This window comes from Salvelinus alpinus, chromosome 3 (assembly GCF_045679555.1).
Source record: "Salvelinus alpinus chromosome 3, SLU_Salpinus.1, whole genome shotgun sequence".
NCBI classification, from domain to species: domain Eukaryota; kingdom Metazoa; phylum Chordata; class Actinopteri; order Salmoniformes; family Salmonidae; genus Salvelinus; species Salvelinus alpinus.
Genome location: NC_092088.1, coordinates 94,584,380 through 94,596,879, shown reverse-complemented (window position 1 = coordinate 94,596,879; position 12,500 = coordinate 94,584,380). Strand labels below are relative to the sequence as shown.

At 47.5% G+C, this 12,500-nt stretch overlaps 1 protein-coding gene across 6 annotated transcripts in view; it reads right to left on the bottom strand.

The window, feature by feature from the left end:
• The window catches only part of meis1b (Meis homeobox 1 b), a 187,659-nt gene that overhangs the window by 23,394 nt on the left and 151,765 nt on the right, over positions 1-12,500 (bottom strand). For all 6 annotated transcript variants that reach the window (XM_071394554.1, XM_071394551.1, XM_071394552.1 and 3 more), the window contains one exon: positions 215-273. In XM_071394554.1, coding sequence (XP_071250655.1) covers positions 215-273 — 59 coding nt within the window. The remainder of the gene's footprint in view (positions 1-214; positions 274-12,500) is intronic.

The following is a 12,500-nucleotide window of genomic DNA, read 5'->3' as shown; positions in this document are numbered from 1 at the left end:
CAATTCAAGAAAGTTTTTTTAGGATGACTGTCTAAAGGCTTGTTTTAGTATGTGGTCAGTCACTCCTTATTGACACCGCGATGGGTTTGTTTTAGGGGGGGTGGGGAGGTCCAGTATTTACCGGCCGAGGAAGCTCCAGGACAGGGACAGGGTGCATGGCTTGTGGAGGCCTTTCGCCTGCGAGACTTGAACACAGTAACTATGGGAGACTTGCCTGCACGGTTAGACTGGTCGATCATGGGCTGAACTATTCTCCTTCTGGCATTGATGAACCTGTAGGACACAAGGAGAGATAGAGAGGGGGAGAGGGGAGGGAAGGAGAGAGGGAGGAGAGGGGAGGGAAGGAGAGAGGGAGGGGAGAGGGGAGGGAAGGAGAGAGGGGAGGGAAGGAGAGAGAGAGGGGGGGAGAGGGGAGGGAAGGAGAGAGGGAGAAGGAGAGGGGAGAGAAGGAGAGAGGGAGAAGGAGAGAAAGAGAGAAACATGGTTAGAATATTTTGAAGAAAGATCCAAAATTAGACAGGTCTCAATCATCACAAAGAAAAATAGCAAAAATCTACATTTAAAAGTTTGATATACAGCTACAAAAAAATACACTGCTACAAAACCAGCCTCTCCTCAGATTATATCAGGTAGCCATGACAGCCTCTCTTCAGATTATATCAACTAGTCATGACAGCCTCTCCTCAGATTATATCAGCTAGTCATGGCAGCCTCTCCTCAGATTATATAAACTAGCCATGACAGCCTCTCCTCAGATTATATCAGCTAGCCATGACAGCCTCTCCTCAGATTATATCAGCTAGCCATGATAGCCTCTCCTCAGATTATATCAGCTAGCCATGACAGTCTCTCCTCAGATTATATCAGCTAGCCATGACAGCCTCTCCTCAGATTATATCAACTAGCCATGACAGCCTCTCTTCAGATTATATCAACTAGCCATGACAGCCTCTCCTCAGATTATATCAGCTAGCCATGACAGCCTCTCTTCAGATTATATCAACTAGCCATGACAGCCTCTCCTCAGATTATATCAACTAGCCATGACAGCCTCTCCTCAGATTATATCAGCTAGCCATGACATTTACATTTACATTTAAGTCATTTAGCAGACGCTCTTATCCAGAGCGACTTACAAATTGGAAAGTTCATACATATTCATCCTGGTCCCCCCGTGGGGAATGAACCCACAACCCTGGCGTTGCAAGCGCCATGCTCTACCAACTACCAACTGAGCCACACGGCCTCAGTCTCAGATTATATCAGCTAGCCATGACAGCCTCTCCTCAGATTATATCAGCTAGCCATGACAGCCTCTCCTCAGATTATATCAACTAACCATGACAGCCTCTCCTCAGATTATATCAGCTAGCCATGACAGCCTCTCCTCAGATTATATCAGATAGCCATGACAGCCTCTCCTCAGATTATATCAGCTAGCATGACAGCCTCTCCTCAGATTATATCAGCTAGCCATGACAGCCTCTCCTCAGATTATATCAGCTAGCCATGACAGCCTCTCCTCAGATTATATCAGCTAGCCATGATAGCCTCTCCTCACATTATATCAGCTAGCCATGACAGCCTCTCCTCAGATTATATCAGCTAGCCAGGACAGCCTCTCCTCAGATTATATCAACTAGCCATGACAGTCTCTCCTCAGATTATATCAGCTAGCCATGACAGTTTCTCCTCAGATTATATCAGCTAGCCATGACAGTTGGAGAGGGATGAACAAGCCTAGGAAGAGCATGGGAGTGTCATGGTAAAATCATACCTTGACAACCAAGAATCTGTCCTCTGACTAACAAAACATTACGGCTTGTACAAATTTGTGGCACTTTTAAATGTACCAATGTAGGATCTTAATTTGATCACTCTTTTGTTGCAGAGAATTTTCCAGCACCGCAGGAAATGCAGATGAGCTTTGAGATTTACACACATTTACATAAATTCACACAAAACCACGCTAACACTCAGTCATATTAACAGTACTGCACTGTTCATGTAGCCTGCTTTTAGCCAGCTAATAGCCTAACCAACGATCAAGCAACATTATGGATAAAACGTCCTGTTTCTACAGTGTTATTTTGCTGTGAAAAAAATAGGTCAAATTAAAATCCTACACTTGTATACACACAGCGTCACACAGAAACACTAAAGCCTTTATGAGAGGAATTTAAACCGTCACACAGGGGGAAAAAAACTGAAGCTTTTATGAGAGGGATTCACAGCGTGTTGGGAACATGTTCATGCATTTCTCTCCTGTCTGAAAGAGATGTTCCATCTAATGCTGAGATCAACTCACGAGTTGGGAGTCTAATGCTGAGATCAACTCACGAGTTGGGAGTCTAATGCTGAGATCAACTCACGAGTTGGGAGTCTAATGCTGAGATCAACTCACGAGTTGGGAGTCTAATGCTGAGATCAACTCACGAGTTGGGAGTCTAATGCTGAGATCAACTCACGAGTTGGGAGTCTAATGCTGAGATCAACTCACGAGTTGGGAGTCTAATGCTGAGATCAACTCACGAGTTGGGAGTCTAATGCTGAGATCAACTCACGAGTTGGGAGTCTAATGCTGAGATCAACTCACGAGTTGGGAGTCTAATGCTGAGATCAACTCACGAGTTGGGAGTCTAATGCTGAGATCAACTCACGAGTTGGGAGTCTAATGCTGAGATCAACTCACGAGTTGGGAGTCTAATGCTGAGATCAACTCACGAGTTGGGAGTCTAATGCTGAGATCAACTCACGAGTTGGGAGTCTAATGCTGAGATCAACTCACGAGTTGGGAGTCTAATGCTGAGATCAACTCACGAGTTGGGAGTCTAATGCTGAGATCAACTCACGAGTTGGGAGTCTAATGCTGAGATCAACTCACGAGTTGGGAGTCTAATGCTGAGATCAACTCACGAGTTGGGAGTCTAATGCTGAGATCAACTCACGAGTTGGGAGTCTAATGCTGAGATTACTCACGAGTTGGGAGTCTAATGCTGAGATCAACTCACGAGTTGGGAGTCTAATGCTGAGATCAACTCACGAGTTGAGTCCTGACTTTTGAACAAAGTTGGCAAAGAATCAGAAGAATGCTACCTTGTCCTTGGGTAGTAACGTGCTTTTATTCCTGACAGTACATCCTAACCCTAACCCTGACAGTACATCTTAACCCTGACAGTACATCCTAACCCTGACAGTACATCCTAACCCTGACAGTACATCCTAACCCTGACAGTACATCCTATCCCTAACACTGACAGTACATCCTAACCCTAACAGTCCATCCTAACCCTGACAGTACATCCTAACCCTGACAGTACATCCTAACCCTGACAGTACATCCTAACCCTGACAGTACATCTTAACCCTGACAGTACATCCTAACCCTGACAGTACACCCTAATCCTGACAGTACAGCCTAACCCTGACAGTACACCCTAATCCTGACAGTACAGCCTAACCCTGACAGTACACCCTAATCCTGACAGTACAGCCTAACCCTGACAGTACACCCTAACCCTGACAGTAAATCCTAACCCTGACAGTACAGCCTAATCCTGACAGTACAGCCTAACCCTGACAGTACACCCTAACCCTGACAGTACATCCTAACCCTGACAGTACAGCCTAACCCTGACAGTACACCCTAACCCTGACAGTACATCCTAACCCTGACAGTACACCCTAACCCTGACAGTACATCCTAACCCTAACCCTGACAGTACATCCTGAACCTGACAGTACATCCTATCCCTAACAGTACATCCTAACCCTGACAGTACATCCTATCCCTGACAGTACATCCTAACCCTGACAGTACATCCTAACCCTAACAGTACATCCTAACCCTGACAGTACATCCTGAACCTGACAGTACATCCTAACCCTGACAGTACATCCTAACCCTGACAGTACATCCTAACCCTGACAGTACATCCTAACCCTAACCCTGACAGTACATCCTGAACCTGACAGTACATCCTATCCCTAACAGTACATCCTAACCCTGACAGTACATCCTAACCCTGACAGTACATCCTAATCCTGGCAGTACATCCTAACCCTGACAGGACATCCTAACCCTGACAGTACATCCTAATCCTGACAGTACACCCTAACCCTGACAGTACATCCTAACCCTGACAGTACATCCTAACCCTAACCCTGACAGTACATCCTAATCCTGACAGTACACCCTAACCCTGACAGTACATCCTAACCCTAACAGTACATCCTAACCCTAACCCTAACAGTACATCCTAACCCTAACCCTGACAGTACATCCTAACCCTGACAGGACATCCTAACCCTAACAGTACATCCTAACCCTAACCCTGACAGTACACCCTAACCCTGACAGTACATCCTAACCCTAACCCTGACAGTACACCCTAACCCTGACAGTACATCCTAACCCTGACAGTACATCCTAACCCTGACAGTACACCCTAACCCTGACAGTACATCCTAATCCTGACAGTACACCCTAACCCTGACAGTACATCCTAACCCTGACAGTACAGCCTAAGGTAGAGAATGTCTAAGAATCATTGTGTGTGTGTATGTGTGTTCGTTACAGCAGTGTACGTGGTATATATAGCTTCTTTAACCCAACCCACTCACCCTGTGGCCCCCATAAAGCACATGGTCAATCTGCTCTTGCTCTCTCTCTCTCTCTCACACACACACACACACACACACACACACACACACACACACACACACACACACACACACACACACACACACACACACACACACACACACACACACACACACACACACACACACACACACACACAAACACACACACACACACACACATACCACCCTGGCCTTGCTCAGCTCAGCCTAAACCCTTGTCAACTGACCCTGTGACCTATGCTGACCTTTAGGAGTGAAGGATCATGGGGGTTGTAACTTGATTTATGAGCCCCTGCTGTTGGCAACACTGGACACTTCCATTTCATCCCCAGTTTTAAGGAAACAACAGACATAGTAATATTTTTCTTTTCACAATGAAAAAATAACTTGGCAAGAGATAGAGGTGACTACAGAGTGGTAGTGGTGGGGGATAGAGGTGACTACAGAGTGGTAGTGGTGGGGGGATAGAGGTGACTACAGAGTGGTAGTGGTGGGGGGATAGAGGTGACTACAGAGTGGTAGTGGTGGGGGATAGAGGTGACTACAGAGTGGTAGTGGTGGGGGGATAGAGGTGACTACAGAGTGGTAGTGGTGGGGGGATAGAGGTGACTACAGAGTGGTAGTGGTGGGGGATAGAGGTGACTGCAGAGTGGTAGTGGTGGGGGATAGAGGTGACTACAGAGTGGTAGTGGTGGGGGGATAGAGGTGACTACAGAGTGGTAGTGGTGGGGGGATAGAGGTGACTACAGAGTGGTAGTGGTGGGGGGATAGAGATGACTACAGAGTGGTAGTGGTGGGGGGGGATAGAGATGACTACAGAGTGGTAGTGGTGGGGGGATAGAGGTGACTACAGAGTGGTAGTGGTGGGGGATAGAGGTGACTACAGAGTGGTAGTGGTGGGGGGATAGAGGTGACTACAGAGTGGTAGTGGTGGGGGGATAGAGGTGACTACAGAGTGGTAGTGGTGGGGGATAGAAATGACTGCAGAGTGGTAGTGGTGGGGGATAGAGGTGACTGCAGAGTGGTAGTGGTGGGGGATAGAGGTGACTACAGAGTGGTAGTGGTGGGGGATAGAGGTGACTACAGAGTGGTAGTGGTCTCCCTCTCTCCATTCATCTCTAATATCCTGTCTTCCCTCTCTCCGTTCATCTCTAATATCCTATCTTCCCTCTCTCCGTTCATCTCTAATATCCTGTCTCTCCCTCTCTCCGTTCATCTCTAATATCCTATCTTCCCTCTCTCCGTTCATCTCTAATATCCTGTCTCTCCCTCTCTCCGTTCATCTCTAATATCCTGTCTCTCCCTCTCTCCGTTCATCTCTAATATCCTGTCTCTCCCTCTCTCCGTTCATCTCTAATATCCTGTCTCTCCCTCTCTCCGTTCATCTCTAATATCCTGTCTCTCCCTCTCTCCGTTCATCTCTAATATCCTGTCTTCCCTCTCTCCGTTCATCTTAATATCCTGTCTTTCCCTCTCTCCGTTCATCTCTAATATCCTGTCTTACCTCTCTCTGTTCATCTCTAATATCCTGTCTTCCCTCTCTCCGTTCATCTCTAATATCCTATCTTCCCTCTCTCCGTTCATCTCTAATATCCTGTCTCTCCCTCTCTCCGTTCATCTCTAATATCCTGTCTCTCCCTCTCTCCGTTCATCTCTAATATCCTGTCTTCCCTCTCTCCGTTCATCTCTAATATCCTATCTTCCCTCTCTCCGTTCATCTCTAATATCCTGTCTTCCCTCTCTCCATTCATCTCTAATATCCTGCCTTCCCTCTCTCCGTTCATCTCTAATATCCTGTCTCTCCCTCTCTCCGTTCATCTCTAATATCCTGTCTCTTCCTCTCTCCGTTCATCTCTAATATCCTGTCTTCCCTCTCTCCGTTCATCTCTAATATCCTGTCTCTTCCTCTCTCCGTTCATCTCTAATATCCTGTCTTCCCTCTCTCCGTTCATCTCTAATATCCTGTCTCTCCCTCTCTCCGTTCATCTCTAATATCCTGTCTTCCCTCTCTCCGTTCATCTCTAATATCCTGTCTCTTCCTCTCTCCGTTCATCTCTAATATCCTATCTTCCCTCTCTCCGTTCATCTCTAATATCCTATCTTCCCTCTCTCCGTTCATCTCTAATACCCTGTCTCTCCCTCTCTCCGTTCATCTCTAATATCCTGTCTTCCCTCTCTCCGTTCATCTCTAATATCCTGTCTTCCCTCTCTCCGTTCATCTCTAATATCCTGTCTTCCCTCTCTCCGTTCATCTCTAATATCCTATCTTCCCTCTCTCCGTTCATCTCTAATATCCTGTCTCTCCCTCTCTCCGTTCATCTCTAATATCCCGTCTTCCCTCTCTCCGTTCATCTCTAATATCCTGTCTTCCCTCTCTCCGTTCATCTCTAATATCCTGTCTCTCCCTCTCTCCGTTCATCTCTAATATCCTGTCTCTCCCTCTCTCCGTTCATCTCTAATATCCTGTCTCTCCCTCTCTCCGTTCATCTCTAATATCCTGTCTCTCCCTCTCTCCATTCATCTCTAATATCCTGTCTTCCCTCTCTCCGTTCATCTTAATATCCTGTCTTTCCCTCTCTCCGTTCATCTCTAATATCCTGTCTCTCCCTCTCTCCGTTCATCTCTAATATCCTGTCTTCCCTCTCTCCGTTCATCTCTAATATCCTGTCTCTCCCTCTCTCCGTTCATCTCTAATATCCTGTCTTCCCTCTCTCCGTTCATCTTAATATCCTGTCTTTCCCTCTCTCCGTTCTTCTCTAATATCCTGTCTTCCCTCTCTCCGTTCATCTTAATATCCTGTCTTTCCCTCTCTCCGTTCATCTCTAATATCCTGTCTCTTCCTCTCTCCGTTCATCTCTAATATCCTGTCTTCCCTCTCTCCGTTCATCTCTAATATCCTGTCTCTCCCTCTCTCCGTTCATCTCTAATATCCTGTCTTCCCTCTCTCCGTTCATCTCTAATATCCTGTCTCTCCCTCTCTCCGTTCATCTCTAATATCCTGTCTTCCCTCTCTCCGTTCATCTCTAATATCCTATCTTCCCTCTCTCCGTTCATCTCTAATATCCTGTCTCTCCCTCTCTCCGTTCATCTCTAATATCCTGTCTCTTCCTCTCTCCGTTCATCTCTAATATCCTGTCTCTTCCTCTCTCCGTTCATCTCTAATATCCTGTCTTCCCTCTCTCCGTTCATCTCTAATATCCTGTCTTCCCTCTCTCCGTTCATCTCTAATATCCTGTCTTCCCTCTCTCCGTTCATCTCTAATATCCTATCTTCCCTCTCTCCGTTCATCTCTAATATCCTATCTTCCCTCTCTCCGTTCATCTCTAATATCCTGTCTTCCCTCTCTCCGTTCATCTCTAATATCCTGTCTTCCCTCTCTCCGTTCATCTCTAATATCCTGTCTTCCCTCTCTCCGTTCATCTCTAATATCCTGTCTTCCCTCTCTCCGTTCATCTCTAATATCCTATCTTCCCTCTCTCCGTTCATCTCTAATATCCTGTCTTCCCTCTCTCCATTCATCTCTAATATCCTGCCTTCCCTCTCTCCGTTCATCTCTAATATCCTGTCTTCCCTCTCTCCGTTCATCTCTAATATCCTGTCTTCCCTCTCTCCGTTCATCTCTAATATCCTGTCTTCCCTCTCTCCGTTCATCTCTAATATCCTGTCTCTTCCTCTCTCCGTTCATCTCTAATATCCTATCTTCCCTCTCTCCGTTCATCTCTAATATCCTATCTTCCCTCTCTCCGTTCATCTCTAATATCCTGTCTTCCCTCTCTCCGTTCATCTCTAATATCCTGTCTTCCCTCTCTCCGTTCATCTCTAATATCCTGTCTTCCCTCTCTCCGTTCATCTCTAATATCCTATCTTCCCTCTCTCCGTTCATCTCTAATATCCTGTCTTCCCTCTCTCCGTTCATCTCTAATATCCTGCCTTCCCTCTCTCCGTTCATCTCTAATATCCTGTCTTCTACCCTTCATCACCATCCCTCCAGAAAAAAAGAGGGACAGAGAGAGAAATGAGGGAGGCATGTAATAGAATGTACTGACATGGCAGTGCACCATCAAATGAGGGAATGTCTGGAGTTTTATCACTGACTGCCTCCCTCCCTCTGCCTTCCCTCCCTGCACTGCTTTGCTGGGGGAGAGATGGGGGGAGTGGAGGAGGAGGAGTGGAGGGGTGGAGAGAGGGGCCTAGGCATTCCTTTTATTGCCTTCTCCTCCTCTCAGGCCCTCCATAGCAGACCGGGGTCAGATCAGGGCCATGGCTCGCTCACTACTGACCTCTCATTTGGAATCTCTCTCTCGCTCTCTCTCTCTCTCTCTCTCTCTTTATCTCTCTCTCTCTCTGTCTCTCTCTCTCTCTTTCTCTCTGTCTCTCTCTCTCTTTCTCTCTGTCTCTCTCACTCCCTCTCTCTGTCTCTCTCTCTCCCTCTCTCTCTCTCTATCTGTCTCTTTCTCTCACCTTTCTTATCACTTGGTATTTAAGTTGTGGAAACTGCTTAGCCTTTTCCTAATGAAGACAAAAACAACAGCACAACTTTCCCCAGCAGCATTGTGTCCCGGTCCTCGCCCTATCTTCGACCAGATGTACCACAGCCCTGGAACAAAGGACAAGCGCCTCACAATACTATCCAGGGGAACAAAGGGAAGGAGGGAGGGGAGGAGAGAGAGGGGAGGACGGAGGGGAGGAGAGAGAGGAGAGGACGGAGGGGAGGACGGAGTGTGAGCAGAGTGAAAGAATGGCGGGGCTCTGTTCTGCACACCAGACGCCCCGACTGTGATGGTGGAGAAAGAGAGAGAGAGAGAGAGAGAGAGAGAGAGAGAGAGAGAAAGAGAGAAAGAGAGAAAGAGAGAGAGAGAGAGAGAGCGAGAGAGAGAGAGAGAGAGAGAGAGAGAGAGAGAGAGAGAGAGAGAGAGAGAGAGAGAGCAATAAGAGTCGTCCGTTCATTAAGTGGCTAGGGGTTCACCTTTGTGCGACCCTTCGCTGCTATAGAGCCTCTTTACGACCTTTTCAGTCCCCACTTCACATCCACACACAATGAGCCTGACTATTCAACCCTGCGCTGGACAATGGGGGAGCTATTTTAGCTCAACACACCACTGGTGGCACTTCTAAAAAAGGAATGGATGGGGGAAGGAAAAAGATGTGACGAAACATTATTGAATCAAGACCACTTACACGGCAAATAAGGCACAAAAAACAGTTGAGGATTATACACTGCTCTCTCTCTGTCTCTCCCTCTCGCTCTCTCCCCCCTCTCCTTCTCTCTCTCCCTCCCTCTCTCCTTCTCTCTCTCTCCATCGTTTCTCGAATGAGTATAACTGATTATAGCGGAGTCTGCCAGAGGACCTTGCTAATGTCCCATTCTCATCACACACACACACACACACACACACACACACACACACACACACACACACACACACACACACACACACACACACACACACACACACACACACACACACACACACACACACACACACACACACACACACACACACAGGTGTAGCACAAACTGCACGTGAAATGCCCAATTAACAGCAAGAAATTGTATTTTCATCAGCTGTCTTTGTTGCGTGACCAATTAGGGAATCATTTAATAAGGAGATGGGAGATTCAGAAGGTTACCACACAGCACAGCTATTTAAATGTTTCTGTCTGCTGACACACTCTCCATCTCTCTCCATCTCTCTCCATCTGATCCACTCTCTCTCCATCTCTCTCCATCTGATCCACACTCTCTCCATCTCTCTCCATCTGATCCACACTCTCTCCATCTCCCTCCATCTGATCCACTCTCTCTCCATCTCCCTCCATCTGATCCACACTCTCTCCATCTCTCTCCATCTGATCCACACTCTCTCCATCTCTCTCCATCTAATCCACACTCTCTCCATCTCCCTCCATCTGATCCACACTCTCTCCATCTCTCTCCATCTGATCCACACTCTCTCCATCTGATCCACACTCTCTCCATCTCCCTCCATCTGATCCACTCTCTCCATCTCTCTCCATCTGATCCACACTCTCTCCATCTCTCTCCATCTGATCCACACTCTCTCCATCTGATCCACAATCTCTCCATCTGATCCACACTCTCTCCATCTCTCTCCATCTGATCCACTCTCTCCATCTCCATCTGATCCACACTCTCTCCATCTCTCTCCCTCTGATCCACACTCTCTCCATCTCTCTCCCTCTGATCCACACTCTCTCCATCTCCCTCCCTCTGATCCACACTCTCTCCATCTCCCTCCCTCTGATCCACACTCTCTCCATCTCTCTCCATCTCTCTCCATCTCTCTCCCTCTGATCCACACTCTCTCCATCTCCCTCCCTCTGATCCACACTCTCTCCATCTCCCTCCCTCTGATCCACACTCTCTCCATCTCTCTCCATCTGATCCACACTCTCTCCATCTCTCTCCATCTGATCCACACTCTCTCCATCTCTCTCCATCTGATCCACACTCTCTCCATCTCTCTCCATCTGATCCACTCTCTCCATCTCCATCTGATCCACACTCTCTCCATCTCTCTCCATCTGATCCACACTCTCTCCATCTCTCTCCATCTGATCCACACTCTCTCCATCTCTCTCCATCTGATCCACACTCTCTCCATCTCTCTCCATCTGATCCACACTCTCTCCATCTCTCTCCATCTGATCCACTCTCTCCATCTCCATCTGATCCACACTCTCTCCATCTCTCTCCATCTGATCCACTCTCTCTCCATCTCTCTCCCTCTGATCCACACTCTCTCCATCTCCCTCTGATCCACTCTCTCCATCTCTCTCCATCTCTCTCCATCTGATCCACTCTCTCCATCTCCCTCTGATCCACTCTCTCCATCTCTCTCCATCTGATCCACACTCTCTCCATCTCTCTCCATCTGATCCACACTCTCTCCATCTCCCTCCATCTGATCCACACTCTCTCCATCTCTCTCCATCTGATCCACACTCTCTCCATCTCTCTCCATCTAATCCACACTCTCTCCATCTCTCTCCATCTGATCCACACTCTCTCCATCTGATCCACACTCTCTCCATCTCCCTCCATCTGATCCACACTCTCTCCATCTCTCTCCCTCTGATCCACACTCTCTCCATCTGATCCACACTCTCTCCATCTGATCCACACTCTCTCCATCTCTCTCCATCTGATCCACACTCTCTCCATCTGATCCACACTCTCTCCATCTCTCTCCATCTGATCCACACTCTCTCCATCTCCCTCTGATCCACACTCTCTCCATCTCCCTCCCTCTGATCCACACTCTCTCCATCTCCCTCCATCTGATCCACACTCTCTCCATCTCCCTCCCTCTGATCCACACTCTCTCCATCTCTCTATATCTCTCTCCATCTGATCCACACTCTCTCCATCTCTCTCCATCTGATCCACACTCTCTCCATCTCCCTCCCTCTGATCCACACTCTCTCCATCTCCCTCCATCTGATCCACACTCTCTCCATCTCCCTCCCTCTGATCCACACTCTCTCCATCTCTCTCCATCTCTCTATATCTCTCTCCATCTGATCCACACTCTCTCCATCTCTCTCCATCTGATCCACACTCTCTCCATCTCTCTCCATCTGATCCACACTCTATCTCTAAAGCCTAGCAGCGCTGAATTACACTAATACACCTAGGACACACAAACACGCATGCACCCACCCACACAAAACACACACACACACACACACACACACACACACACACACACACACAAACACCGGAAGTGAAACTTGCTTTGGCAAAAGTCACATATTGAGAGAAAAAAATTCCAAACACACACACATATTTCCGTTCATATTCAAATATAGTGAATGTTTCAGATAACAACCTG